This window comes from Nothobranchius furzeri, chromosome 1 (genome assembly GCF_043380555.1).
Source record: "Nothobranchius furzeri strain GRZ-AD chromosome 1, NfurGRZ-RIMD1, whole genome shotgun sequence".
NCBI lineage: Eukaryota > Metazoa > Chordata > Actinopteri > Cyprinodontiformes > Nothobranchiidae > Nothobranchius > Nothobranchius furzeri.
Genome location: NC_091741.1, coordinates 94716846 through 94731472, shown reverse-complemented (window position 1 = coordinate 94731472; position 14627 = coordinate 94716846). Strand labels below are relative to the sequence as shown.

General features: G+C 42.0%; 2 protein-coding genes across 4 annotated transcripts; one reads left to right on the top strand and one right to left on the bottom strand.

Moving 5' to 3' along the window:
• Positions 1–1430: 1430 nt before the first annotated feature.
• tlr1 (toll-like receptor 1) lies at positions 1431–7804 on the bottom strand. Of its 3 annotated transcripts, none has more exons than XM_015945040.3 (3): positions 7714–7804; positions 6432–6510; positions 1431–4126 (listed from the first exon to the last, which is right to left on the bottom strand). In XM_015945040.3, the coding sequence occupies exon 3, from the start codon at positions 4117–4119 to the stop codon at positions 1720–1722; it is 2400 nt and encodes a 799-aa protein (XP_015800526.3). In that variant the 5' UTR covers positions 4120–4126; positions 6432–6510; positions 7714–7804; the 3' UTR covers positions 1431–1719. The 3 variants fall into 3 exon arrangements, with proteins under 3 accessions (XP_015800526.3, XP_054595003.2, XP_070411473.1); XM_054739028.2 differs by lacking the exon at positions 7714–7804 and having other exon boundaries at positions 1431–3321; positions 3655–4126; positions 6432–6699; XM_070555372.1 differs by lacking the exon at positions 7714–7804 and having other exon boundaries at positions 6432–6699.
• An 88-nt stretch (positions 7805–7892) lies between these two features.
• Positions 7893–14552, top strand: klb (klotho beta). Its single transcript, XM_015945050.3, has 6 exons — positions 7893–8655; positions 10752–11265; positions 11345–11613; positions 11698–11954; positions 12035–12966; positions 13236–14552. The coding sequence occupies exons 1-6, from the start codon at positions 7903–7905 to the stop codon at positions 13658–13660; spliced, it is 3150 nt and encodes a 1049-aa protein (XP_015800536.3). The 5' UTR covers positions 7893–7902; the 3' UTR covers positions 13661–14552.
• Positions 14553–14627: the final 75 nt, after the last annotated feature.

Here is a 14627-nt window from a genome sequence, read left to right as displayed (position 1 = left end):
AACAGATACAGTATACATAAGGCTTCTAGCCTGAGGCTAATTTACAGCCCTTGTCCCTGGTTAGGCATTTATATCTAACCAGAATAAAAATAACAGATATATCAATACAATGCGATTGCAAATTACACTGACAGAATTTATAAAATGACATAAAAATATTTAAAAGCTACATATTCATATTGTTACAGAAATATACTCATTAAAGTGTGGGTATGTTGCAGAGCTCATCGTGTTGAAGTTCACTTTGGGAGTGATGAGGATGGACAGGACCAGGAATGAGGACATCAGAGGGACAGCTCCTGTTAGATGTCTTGGAGATGAAGTCAAAGAGGCCAGACTGAGATGGTTTGGACATGTCCAGGGGGAAGACGATGATTACATTGGTAGAAGGATGCTGAAGTTGGAGCCACCAGGCAGGAGGAAGTCCAAAATGAATATTTATGGATGTGGTGAAAGAGGACAGGAAGTTGGTGAATGTAGTATACAGAAGATGGGACTAAATGGAGACAGTTGATTTGCTGAGGAGATCCCAGCAAAAGCAGAAAGACAAAAAACAAACAAAAGCAAAAAGTAATTTCAGTTCATATTGTGTTGCTTGTTTTCTGCCTTATTATGTTTATTTGTTAATTTGACAAAACGTAATGAGGCCTTATTTATACAGTGTTCCTAATTAATGTCATTTGTTTCTTCCATTTTATGTAGTTGGTCATTTCTATGTAGATAAAAGCAGAGATGTGTGGACTCAAGTCACATGACTTGGACTCAAGTCAGACTCGAGTCTTTATTTTATTGACTTCTGACTTGACTTGATAAAATCTATAAAGACTTACGACTTGACTCGAACTTGCATGTTGACTTGAAGCATATTTGATATTTCAGCACAAAGTGGCATGGACAAAAATCATAAATAATTCTTAGTTCTGGGTCAGAGTTTGTACTGCTAATACAGCACTTTGTTTATAATCAATTTCAGTTGAACTTTCTGCTTGTTTGAGCAAATAAATTCAGCTTTAAGAAGTTTTATTCCTGGAATGTATTATCATTGTCATTAAATTGAAGTTGGACAGATGACTCGAATATGACTTGAAGGTTCAAAGATAAGGACTTGAACTCGACTTGGACTTCCACATCATTGACTTTGGACTCGACTTGGACTTGGTTGTCTTTGACTTGGACTTGACTCGAGACTTGACTGGAAAGACTTGTGACTTACTTGTGACTTGCAAAGCAGGGACTTGGTCACACCTCTGGATAAAAGCTTAAAACTATGCCTATTGTTTCTGTGTTATTGTTTAAATTGTGATTCAAAGGAGTATCAGCAACATTCTTGTCTAAGGCACCAAAGAGGTCAGAGCTGGCTCTGCTTGGTCAATCCCAACATTTCATATGTTTGAGAGCTGACAGAAGACAAGAAATCAAACGCTTTTTGATCTGGTACTCTTTAACAAAGTGTATTATTTTGCTGCAGTATTGATCAAAAATGACAGTTTGTGCAGATATATACATCAAGCGTCAGTCGAAAGGTTATTTGAGAAATCAAATGCAATACGCATAACACATCTTCATTTGGACAAAAAGCAAATCAGAAAGTCAGATTTGTTTTTTGTTTTGTTCTTTAGCTCCAGAGCAATCAAATCTTTCTGGTGTCAGCTTTAGTTTTGCAAAGCATCCCTATTATCCAATCAACACTGCATTTCCTCTAGAAGCCTCCCTCTACAATCACTCCTGTAAGTGTGTGACTGGTACGTCTGGTAAGTCAGCTTGTAAGGCAGCTCTGAGGTTAGCCCAGAACAGCCTGTGTTTAGCTCTGTCCTGAGGCCATTCCAGATAAGTATGGCGGTTCATCATGGCCTTCAGCTGGTAGTACTTGGATGGGATCAGGTATTGAGGCAGAGGCTCCAGGAGCACCAGCACAATGCCGTCTGTGCCCAGAGAAAGCTGTTGGTGGCTGGCGAAGTACAGCTCATAATGGCACCAGTCGCTTTTGACAAAATGAGCAGAGAGCACAAACAGAGAGCGGCGACTTTTCTCCACACAGCTGATAATGTTCTCAGTAATAGTTTTTCCAGGCACAAAGTTTTTCTCATGGTGACACAATCGGAGGTCAGGACCTTCAAGGTTGGGAAGGAGATGGTTCTTCACCCATTCTACATCATGCTGGCTGTAGGACACAAAAGCATGAAACTCTACACCGATCAGGTCCTCAGGTCGAACTTGTTTTCTTGTACGACGTTTGGCTCTGGTCCACTGCCAGATCATGCCTATGTACCAGGGAGCATCCAGACGTTGGCATAAAAAGAGAATTGTTAAGATCAGTGCAACGGTAGGGACTAAGATGGCGGTGGCTAGGAGACCCACATTACAAGAGATCTCATAGACCCAAAAATCTTTCAACATGGAGTCTCTCAGAGCCTCAGGATAGAAACAATGGTAGCCATGTGGCCAAGCCAACAGTTCAATACCTGGCTGACCTCTCTTGTTGTCAGACTTGAAGCCAAGGCTAATGAAGTTTCTCAGACTGCAGGTGCAGGTGAAAGGATTGTGACTAGCATCCAGGAGGTGCAGATTGGGGCAGCCTTCCAACCTACTCAGTGAGGGAGCGTGGAGGGAGTTTGACTTCAGGAGAAGCTTGTTCAGTTTAGGCAAACCATCACACACTGGCAGGTCCTGCAACCTGTTAGCATTAAGATTCAGCAGAGAAAGATTTTTTAGTTTAAAGATGAAGGACTGCACCACTGAAACCTGGTTGTTCTGCAGGTCCAGCGTTTCTATTCCTTTTGGTAGACATTTAAACACAGAGTCAGTCAGACCTGCAGAGGAAAGGTTCATAATGGTGATGTTTGAAGGCCACAGACACTCAGACTGACCATCATAAAATAGAGAGTTGAGGCTCATGTCCAAGTGTTTCAGAGATCTCATGTGTTGTACACGTTTGCTTACTAACAGGAGGTCCTTCAGATTGTTGCCCAGCAGTGTTAACTTTTCTACATTGGTCAGAGTCTGACATTCAATGGTTTCTTGACCTTCCACTGTGGAGAAGATAGAGTCAGACAGAGCATTGTAGGAAAAGTCCAGCTCGAGGATTGGACTCGGGTCCTCCGGACACGTCATGTGTATGAGGGAAGTGTCCCACATACTTAAGTGCTCTACTGGCATGCTGATGAAAAAGTTGTACAAGCACTCCTGACTGAAGAAAAACGAGTTTACTACACCTTGTTTGAAGGTGAAAGATTTCATGGTGGACGTCTTGGCAACATCGGTGTTCTTGAGGGGTGGATGGTCTATGGCTACGTCGTAGGCACTCATATGGGAAATAGAAGTCTGCAGAGCAACATTAATACAGTGAGTTACATCTTCCCAGTCAATCACGATGTGGTTCATATAAAAATGGGAAGTGTGGATTTCTGCTAACTGACCAAGTTCCTTACTTAGGCTGCTGTAACCTCCTGTCAGATTTCTGACCTCTACATGAACAAAGAGTGAAAAAGCATCAGCAATCAGATCACTGTGCACTAGTTTTCCAGCGTTGAAATCTAAATGAAGCCACTGAGCATGAACACCCATCAGGCTATGTGCTTCATATTCAAGTTTCTCCTCCAAGGAAAGAGTACAGCTGTGTAGTTTTACTGTAGCGAGGCTCTTAAAATCACCTACATGGATGTTTTTTGCTCCAAGTGTAAAATCCACCAGTTTGACCAGAAGACTGAATTCGCTGCCTAATGTCATGTTGAGGAAGCTGTTCCAGGCCAAGTTCAGCATCACAAGGTTCCCTGTGTGTAGCAGGTACTGTTGACCTGACAGGTTTGTCAGCATGTTGTGGGACAGATCCAGTCCTTCCAGATGTGGCGTGTCAAGAAAAGTCTCTGCATCCATCTTCTCTAAACCGTTCCATGACACGTTCAGAAACCTAAGCATGGTGGTGTTTTTAAAGTCTCCTTTGTGAATCCGATGGATGTGATTGCATGAAAGATCAAGATATTCAGCCGTTTGTGGCAGGTCTGTAGGGACAGAGCAAAGGTTCATAGATGAACGGTCTACGATGCTGTCATGGGACGAAGCGCACATCTGTGGCACTGCCAACAGGCCTGCTGCCCAGATCATCGCAGTTAAAAGCCTCATTGATTACCTGGATAAAAACAAAAAGACAATTCAGCTCAATGACGAAGACGCACCACAAATAAAATCAAACAGCCCTTTGTGAGCAGCTGGTTGCCACTAGCATAACACAGAACTGTTCAGGCCAATAGTAGACCTGCTATGTTTCCTATGGCACGTAGCTAGACCAACCTGAAGAGCAGGGTTGCCACTGTCTGTCTAGATTTCTAAACTAGCAAGCTAGCTGGCTGTTTTCTGTGTCAGGAGCACTGTTGGCCAGTGCATCAGGGAAAGTAATTTCTGTGATGCTGATTGGCCAAAGGTTCTCACGTTTTCCTTAGAAAACCAAACATGATTGGCTGTTTGGCTGCAGCTGAAGAGTTGTTTTTCCAGCTCCCCAGGACTGATAATAGTAGCGCCCCCTATGGATGTACCGCAGCTGGTGCATTCTCTGTTCTCTGACTATGTGGAATGCTCTGCCACTGAGCAGACAGGCCTGCTTCACAGATACGTTTTCAGACTCGATCAAAAGCTAAATTTTATTGTTCATCATCAAGGTGTCGTTCAGAAACCATGAGAACTTTTGTAATATGATCGGTCACTTTGAGTTGCATATGCTTGCTGAACGTGAACATTTTCTTCAACCCTCACAGCCTGCATCAGCCGCAGGAAGTAAATAAACAGGAAAATAATTGGGTCAAACAAAAGCCAGTCTTTATTCACAGGGAAAATTAGCATGCCTTTGCCCACGTTTACTTGCGACCAGAAGGAGAGAGCAGAGCACGTCTCGACAAGTAGAAGGAACCATTAACAGCACCACAGCATGGTGGAACACATTTGGGTTTGTGTTATTTGTGGAGATAACACATTAATGTTGCATTTTTTTTACCCAAGAAAATACGTTTTATAGTATTCTCAACAAAGATAGTGGATAATTCACATTGCTTTTAGGGCGAGGCAAGGCATTTGCATATCATGAATATTAATGACCAAGACTAAGTTGTTTCTCACCACCCACTCCTCCTACCAACTTCTACTTCCTGAAACAGAAGCGCAAGAGCTGCTTTCTTCTGCAGAAAATGATGCACAAGGCAACAGTTCATGCTGGAGACCACAACAACATTACTAAATAAATAAGTGAATGAGACCAAAGACTCTAGAACAGGGGTGTCAAACATGCGGCCCGCGGGCCCGATCCGGCCCGCAAATGTGTTAAATCCGGCCCACGGGATGGTTGTGTAAACTTTATTTTCAAATTTTACAATGTAGAGTGAAAATAAACTTATCTTTGTGAGCAAGTTTTCTCTGTAATGAGTATAAATAAAACAAAGCTGCGCTCAAAGCTCACACTAGAACTTGAATCACATCCTGAAGTTGGCCGCCACTCAGGATGTGACTTCTGATATTGATGTGCTGGTGAAAGCTAAAAGATGTAAAGTAAAATGAGTCAAATATACTTCAAGTGCTGCATGAAACTGATCTAGCCATGTGATCTGTAAGCTCTTTGAATCACTAAGGAATGTTTTATTTATTTATTTGTTTATTTATTTATTATTATTTTTATTTATTCAAATTTTCAAGTACACTTCAGGTGTTGTACTATTTTGGATACACTGTCCTCAGGCTCCAGCTTTGTTTTATATTGATTATATTAAAACAAAGAAAACAATCTGAAGTTGTTTTTAATTTACCGGTCCGGCCCACTTGGGACTAGATTTCCATCAGTGTGGCCCCTGAGCTAAAATGAGTTTGAGACCCCTGTTCTAGAAGGTACTGTATAAAAACAGGCAGCATTACTTTATTCTCCTGATTGGGTGTTTTAAATCAAACTGAATTGAAAACACAACTTTCTTTCAATGAAATCCATGTTTGGGATGGTAGCAGCTTTTTGGGGACTTTTTGACAATTTCAGTTAAAGAGTAGTGTGAACAGTTTCTGGAACACATGACAAATGTAATCCGTTTTCAAAGTGGTGGTAGACCTGCTGTTAGCTTTATTTTTAGGGACTCTTTAGAGGTCATTTAGTTTCCTTTTGACTTCAGCTTCTTGTAACAATCATCTGCCTCGGACAACGGCCATTCAACCATGTTAGGACGGAGATCATGCTACCCAGCTGGACGCTTACAGCGACATGGGGTCACAAAAAGCATGAAGCCGATAATGGTAATCACAAAAGCGTTCCTTTTTGTAAACATTAAACTTTTCCTTGACTTTGTTTCACCTCATTTACTTTTTCTGTGACAATTAGAAAGTAATGAAAAAGTTCAAAGGGCAAACACATCAGTGCCACTTTAGCAAGATTTTTAATCCACAGATAGAGAAGAGAGTGTACCAACCTGAAGCGAGGCCAGATGATTTCTTTTCAGCAGGTTTAATGAATATTTTATTGCAAAACGATTCCTAGTTGCAGATATTCTGTGTCAGTGAGAAAAGAAAAAAAAGGATACGCTCATTTAAAAAACAGGTTTAAAATCAAGACACTAAGAATACACGTTCAAAGACGAGTACTAGCAATCTGCAGCAGGATGTGAGTTACTCTCAAACAGAAGTGAAATCTATTCTTTAACCAGTTGCTTTTGTTTTTCTTTACATCCTCCTTTCACTTCCCCTTTCTTTACAGAGCAGATCCAATCTCTAATCTGAGATATGTTGCTCTGCTCTCCTTTAAGTCACTTTGAACTCCAAAACTTTAATTAATATTCGTTTTTATTTCTGCTTCTTTGCCCAATGAGATTAAAAGCTCTGATTATCCTCACATAAACATAACACCTCATGGGTTGTGTGAATAAGACATCTGAAACGGCTCACTTTAGTGACGCCGTGGGGTGTGTTTGATGGACACTTTCCATTTATTCGATGCACTTATCTCAGTGACGCCCTGAGGCATCGTGTTGTTTACCTTAGACTCTTGGAAGTTGCCTCAATAATATGGAATATAAAATATTATTCAGTTTAACTGTGATATAAGAGTTCAGTGAAAGACAAGACTAGGACACACGTCTTCCCGTGATGTCCTCAGGCTGCCTGTGCTGCCGTTGCCCTGGGTCACTGACAGGAACACACACAGAAAAAGGGAACTAAATTTAATAACCTGGTTTCTTTGTTCTCACTTGGCTTCATTTGATCAGATCTGGAGAGAGCACTCCACGCCAGAGCCCTCTTATAAGTGGGGAAAAAAATTAACCCTGTTTACATTTAAAATGACCTCCCTTAGCCTAAGAAAATTGGAGCCAGATAAGACAAATCTGTGTATGTTTTTTATAAGAGTCTGCCTTGTGTGTGTGTTCGTCTTAGTTATGTGAGGATCAGAGTGCAAGCTAATTATTGACTCACAGATGTTCTTTACACCAACTCATCATCGGTTTAGTAAATGTCAGCGCACTCCCACACAAGCTGATCACTGGTATTTGTTCATTCATTTAGCTGGGATGCATTTTCAATATTCTATAGATTTTTCAAACAGCAACAGAGTGATTTAGGTTGAAAGTAGACTGATGTGTTTTACAATAATACGACCATGTGCGGATATGAGTCAACGTTTGTGTGTGTGAGCGTTATGTGGCGGGGAGGAGCCGTGTGGGAGCAGAAGTACACACAGGGAGAGATAGGGAAGATTACCCAGGTTGTCAAGAGGATGAAGCAGCACGTTCAGGCTCTAAATGCCCCTCTTCACCAGCTTTGGTCAGTTTTCCCGTTCTGCTCATTATGGATCTCCTGCAGAGTGGAAAAGGATCATTTGTGACAGCAAAAGCAGCTGACTGACACCTTCTAACACCGTAATCTAGATTTTTTAGACTAAGGATCAGGATGCTGAACCATCCTTCCAATCTCATCTGCCTGGGATTGCTCATTCTGCTGCTTATGTGGAACAAGGCAGCCTGTTCTCCTGGAGATGGTAGGAGCATCTGGCAGCAACCTAAGCCAAGCCCCATCATCAAAAACCAGACTTTCCTCCATGACACCTTCCCGTCAGGATTCCTCTGGGGATCAGGAACGTCTGCCTTCCAAACAGAAGGAGCCTGGGATCAGGACGGGAAAGGGGCCTCCATTTGGGACAGCTTCACCCACTCCTCACTCGGTGGTCAGTTTGTCAGAGAAACAGCGACTGTGGCGAGTGACAGCTACAACCACTGGGAAGAAGATGTGGAGGCCCTGGAGCATCTCGGTGTAAAATCCTACTCTTTTTCTCTCTCCTGGCCTAGACTTTTCCCTGATGGCAATGCCACAGGTAAACCAAACGCAGCGGCCGTGGCGCATTACAGCTTCCTCCTGCAGAGGCTCCTGGAGAATAAAATAGAGCCCGTTGTCACCCTGTACCACTGGGATCTGCCACAGGCGCTCCAGGAAAAATATGGAGGCTGGAAAAACGACACATTGGTAGAACTTTTTAAGGAATATGCTGAGTTTTGTTTCCACACGTTTGGGAGTCATGTTAAATACTGGCTAACAATGCACAACCCATACCTGGTGGCTGTGCAGGGCTATGGCACAGGTGTGCACGCTCCTGGAGAGAAACTAGGACCCTCTGGCTTTCTTGTTGTAGCCCACAATCTGATCAGGGTAAGTCATGTTTGTACAGTTTATCCAATTACACGCCGCGTAAACTTTGCACTCCTGCAGCTTTATCATTTTATGATGTTCAATGAATGGTTGCGTGTTTGAAAATAGTGCAGGGTCACAGAACAGTGAAGCAAACACATCAGCGCTCTGATACCATCTGATTTAATCCAAAACAAATAGAGGATACAACTTCTACAAACATACACAATCCCATACTGCGTTTTATCTCCATCATGACTGGCTGGCCATATTTCTATTGACAGGTTTGTGATAAGCTAACAGGACGCTTGCTGAGACGTTGAGGGCAAAGTCCACCACATCAGCACTTTAGTGTGTGTCAGGAAGTCACGAAGATACGCCTCATTAATAATCACTTATGAGGTGGAGCACAGATGCTAGTCTCACCACTCAAGCTCAGGAGATAGAATGAGGAAATCCTCGTTTACTGCCCCCAACTCAGTGCCTCAATTTATAATCTGTCATTAAAAACCTGCTTCTGTCCTTTTCTCTGTGTCTTTTTTCATCTGTTAACATAAACCTTAAAACATTATAAATTAGACCATCATTTGGTACTTTTGCCTTCACAATGCTTAAAGAAATGAAGTGTGTGTGTGTGTGTGTGTGTGTGTGTGTGGGGGGGGGGGGGGGTTGCAGGGGTGCGAGGAAAAATTTTGCCCACTGAAAATAATGCCCCAGGGACGGCCCTGGTTATAACGATATTATTATTACTTCTCTATTCCTATTATTAGGTGACATTTCACCTACTGACAAGCTCTGTGACCACTGGCAACAATAGTTGCCAGTCATAAATATGCCATTTTCTTCCCAAAAACAGTATATAATTGAAAAAAAATATATAACATGATTCAGAGGGACTTAACTGATAAAATGATATGCATTACAACTCTGAAAAAAAATTGGGCACAAATGGGTTAATGCTGAAACATTTGTGGCACGGCTGTGTTCTGAGTTGTTCATAATCTTGAATTGTTTCACTGCCTCTTAATATGGTTTTTAAAAATAATGATAACTCTGTGCACCTTCATGTGTCACAGGGCATCTTAATACTGATGCAAATAAATGGAATACAGCCATTGTGTCATTTATAATATGCACATTTTCCAAAGTGAGGCCTGCATGTCTGCAGGAGTATAGCAGGAGACCAGCACAATCTGTTGATGCAGTATTTCCAATAGCTTAACAAAGAATGTAGATTATAAATTTTTAAAGAGGAAAGTCTAATTTGATTTGGTGGCAAATAGTACTACAAACTAGGGATGTCCTGTTCCGATATCGATATCAGAAGTACTCAGATATTGTCCCAAAAACATTGTACTGGACTGCATCAAAAATCTCTGATATAAGCCATCTGTTAAGGTTCACATTTTTGCAACCAATGGTTAAAAAAAAGTCATTTTTTTCTAACTTACTGTTGTTGGCTCTTGTTCTCCGATTGAGTAATATTCACTTGATCAAGCCTGTCATACATCTTTGGTGTGTTCTTACTGTGTCTAATTTCTAATTCCATTTTTGGTTCTTTTTAAAACTCTGGAAAGGTTTCTCTTTACCTTGCTAACGTTTCATTTGCCGACTGCAGAACATCCTCAGAGCTGACGCTGATGGTGGCGTCACTTCCTCCGTCACTCCGCGGATAAACGGAGTAGGAAGTGTATCTACAAAAATTTAAACTTTTTTTTCTACAAAAATTTAAAAACAAATATGTTGTTCATTGATAATCATAAAAAAGTCACAATAAAAACATTTATGTGTTTTTAAAAACCAATGTATGTGGCCCACACCACGGAGCAATGGCTCTGACCCACAGAACATCAATGATGGAGACTTGTGCAACACAAGCTTTGCTAGTTGGGGTAGCTGAGCTCATATAATCCAAATAAACAACATACAACCACTTTAGCAGAAACATGCTATTAACAATAATTGAAAAAACAAATTCATGTTCTGAAAACCATTTTTGGACCCATATGTTTGTTTTGTTTCTGTTTCCAACTTTGGGAATCTGGTGTGAGAGGTCTCAGCTTTTAATGCAGACAGTTGAGAAAATCCCAAAAATGTGATTCTTGTCCTCTTTTCAGGCTCATGCCAAAGCTTGGCAGACCTACAACAGACATTTCCGTCCAACCCAGAAGGGAAAAGTCTCCATAGTTCTGGGTTCCCACTGGGTCGAGCCTCAGAGAGGCCAAGCCACAGCTGCAAACGTAGCCCTTTGTCAGCAGTCCATGGAGGCGGTCCTCGGCTGGTTTGCCAGTCCCATCTTCGGTGAAGGAGACTACCCAGCCTCTCTAAGAATAACGCACGGACCTCTCATGCCTACATTCACACCTGAGGAGAGGATCTGGGTACAGAAAACAGCAGATTTCTTTGCTTTGTCTTTTGGGCCAAACAACATCCGTCTGGGCCCGAGCCTGGTACGCTATGGGCAGACGGTAATCCCGGACCTGCGGCGCCTCCTGCACTGGATAAAACTAGAGTATGGGAACCTGAGCGTGCTGGTGGCTGAGGGAGGCTGGTTCACTGATGCCAGAGTGGGAACAGAAGACACGGTAGCCATCTATCTGATGAAGAGTTTTATCAATCAAGTCTTGCAAGGTAAGCAGACACCCAGCAAGATCTACGTGTTGAATGATTTCACACAATTGTCGCTTCATTGCTTTTTTTTAATTTTTAGCCATCAAGTTAGATGGCGTGCAGGTGTTTGGCTACTCAGCCTGGTCACTGGTGGATGGGTTTGAGTGGAATAATGGATACAGCATAAGACGAGGCCTTTTTCATGTCGATTTCAGCCAACTGAACAGGACCAGGACCCCTAAAACCACAGCTAAGTACTACAGGAATATTATCACAGACAACGGTTTTCCTCCAGATGAAACAGCTGGAGAGGTCAAAGGCCATTTCCCCTGCAAGTTTCATTGGGGCGTTGCAGACTCTACCTTACAGGTCAGATGACAGACTAGCCAGAAGTCCCTAAAACTAAAACAAAGGTCTAAATAATTTGTGTTTACTCTTTACTTTGTTTTGCAGGTCAGCCTCTTCCCGTTCTCTCCACAGTTTACCGACCCTCACGTGTACAGCTGGAACCTGACAGGAGACGGCTCGCTGCGTCCAATCCCAGGGGCGAAGCTTCACACCAGACCAGTGCAGTGCAGTGATTATTTGGCTATCCGTAACCATCTTCGCCTGTTTGCTTCCACTGGGGCAACTCATTACCGCTTTGCTCTAAACTGGTCTCTGATTTTACCTCAGGGAGACCGCTCGAGCGTAAGCACCGACACTCTGAGGTAGAAACACACACAAACATCCACAGGCACCATAAAAAGCTGTTGCCAAATTAACACCTTTTTTTTATAATTTTACAAAGGTACTACCGCTGTGTCCTGACTGAGCTCCAGAAGCTGGGTCTAGAGGCCATGGTTATCATGTACTACCCAACACACAGAGCTCCAAATCTAGGTTTGCCCACACCTCTTCATGCCTCTGGGGGCTGGCTTAATGAAACCACCGTGGAAGCTTTTCAGGACTACGCAGCACTTTGCTACCGGGAGCTGGGTACCTGGGTCAGATACTGGATCACTATTAACGAGCCAAACAGGCTAATAGATGTTTATTCCAATGCGGCTGAGAGGCATCGAGCTGCTCATCACCTCATTCTGGCTCACGCAAAAGCCTGGAGGCTGCATGAGTGGGAGTATAATGGTGAACAGAAAGCACTGATATCCCTTGCACTACATGCAGACTGGGCCAAACCGGCCAACCCTTTTCTAGAATCACACACAGCAGCAGCAGAACGATTCCTTCTGTTTGAACTGGGTCGCTTCTTGGACCCACTGCTGGGGACCAGTTACGAGAAAAAACAGAGGACGGGGAAGTACCCTGATGAAATGAAGGTGTACCTGCAGGAGAGAGCTAGAATGATGGGACTACCTGGATCGGCTCTCCCTAGCTTTACAGACGAAGAGAGCAAGGAGTTGAGAGGGGCATTGAGTTTTATCACCCTAAACCATTTCACCACTCGTCTAGTTTCACCTCTTCCACTCACTCAGGGAACATTTGAGAATAGACCGGCGCCTGACCACGACTGTCTGATACTCTCTGACCCCACCTGGCCTTCCTCTAACCTGGGGCAGGCTCTGGTTCCATGGGGCCTTCGGAGAACGCTAACATGGGTGAGCATGAGGTATGGAAGAAGTCTGCCTATCATTGTGACTGGAAGCGGGATTGATGATCAAGCTCCAGTTGAAGATAAACTCAGGCAGTACTACCTCAAGAGTTACCTGCAGGAGGCTCTCAAAGGTGTGTCACCCCGAATGTGTACAAGAAAGTGTTTGAGATGTTGAAACAGATACAGCCCCTCTGATTATTATGGCCTTTGTTACTTTCTACAAAAACAAACTTATCGGGCAAGCATCAAAATAACAAAAGGAAAGAAGAGGTTCAAGAATATTGTGTTAATATTCCCCTGTCATATTTTACTGTTTTACTTACATGCATCAGCCATGTTGAGAGTGTATTTTAAAACTCTGATCATTTCCTCTCCACTCTTCCCTATTATTTGTTTTCAGCTTACCATCTTGACCGGGTCAACTTGCAGGGCTTCTACGTCTGGAAGCTCCAAGATCGACATGCCCCCCAGTTTGGCCTCTTCACCTCAACGCAACACCAATCTAAAGCCAAGGCGTCAATAAATGTGTACAGAGAGATCATAGCTCACAGCGGCTTCCCTGACAACAGCACCAAACAACCGTGTGAATTCAGTGAACAGCACCAGACTTGTTCCACGTGTGAATGGATGCATCAGAACAAGGCAATGCTGGTTTTTGGAGGCTGCATCCTCATGACAGCTGCTGTCCTGTCTGCACTTGTCATCTTCTTTGTCGCTGAAGGAAGAATTAAAAGTTGGAACCAAGGAAAAGGGAAGAACAGGCTATATCGGAGGAGACGGGTGAAAACGGCACCAGTGCATTTCTGTCCACTTGTTCTTTACTAAAACAGCAAGAGACTGATTCTGTAAACATGTAGCAAAACAGTTTGTAGCTCCTACACTCGCCCCTCTATCACTAGTGTCTGTATTTATTATTAGTATGACTAAGTTTCCTAAAATTTAAGTGTAACCATCAACTTATTTATGTGATCACATCTACATTTTCAAGAACATTGACTGGAATATAAACTTTATGACAAAATAACTGATTTGCTCTCTAATTTTACTGTTTTACACACCTGTGTGTTTACTGTAAAGAAGGGGGAAAGAATTTCCTAACTGCTGAAAAAGAGAAATTCAAAATTTTCAGTACCCTTTATTTTTTAGTCATTACTTTTCGTATTGTCGTTTTGTATATTACTACTGAATATCAGTTTTTGTGTTTTGACGTTAAAATGAAGTTCATATCTAACTGCAGGTGGTGCCGTTTCTTAATTTTATGAGAAACTTTGTTTGCGTCGCTGTAATTGGCCAACACTGTCCTCTAGTGACGATGGACAACTGTAATAAAACACAAAGAAATCAGATTTTTTGGAGAATATAAAAAATGTAACTCTCCTGTTATTTTTTATTACTAAACATTAGGATAGCAGGACTGACTCCAATACAGCCAAACACATAAATGCATATTATAACCACGTTTTGTATTACTGGAAATTTACACGAAGGAATTTCTGTAGAGATGTAGAATTTTCTTAGAATTGTGTCTCAGAAAACTTTAATCCAAAATCCCTCCATTTTTTAATGTTATAAAGTGTGTGTTACAGATTTTTTAAATTGGGCCTATGAAAAGTGAGTTTGTAATAATAATTTGTGCAATGTAAAAAAAACTGTCCAAAAGAATTTCTGTGACAGAAACATTAAAGAAAAAAGATAATAATAAAAGCATTTAAAAACAGTTTTTAATACAATTTCAATACTGTATTACTGTATTACATTAATAATAGCTTACTGCCTTTGTGTATTTACTTGT

What these genes read in the sequence shown, in the direction of transcription:
- klb (XM_015945050.3), top strand. Translation starts at nt 7,903, where the DNA reads ATGCTGAACCATCCTTCCAATCTCATCTGCCTGGGATTGCTCATTCTG. An exon ending in TAGCCCACAATCTGATCAGG is followed by an intron (nt 8,656 to 10,751) that starts GTAAGTCATGTT and finishes TCCTCTTTTCAG; the next exon opens with GCTCATGCCAAAGCTTGGCA. An exon ending in TTGCAGACTCTACCTTACAG is followed by an intron (nt 11,614 to 11,697) that starts GTCAGATGACAG and finishes TTTGTTTTGCAG; the next exon opens with GTCAGCCTCTTCCCGTTCTC.
- tlr1 (XM_015945040.3), bottom strand. Translation starts at nt 4,119, where the DNA reads ATGAGGCTTTTAACTGCGATGATCTGGGCAGCAGGCCTGTTGGCAGTG.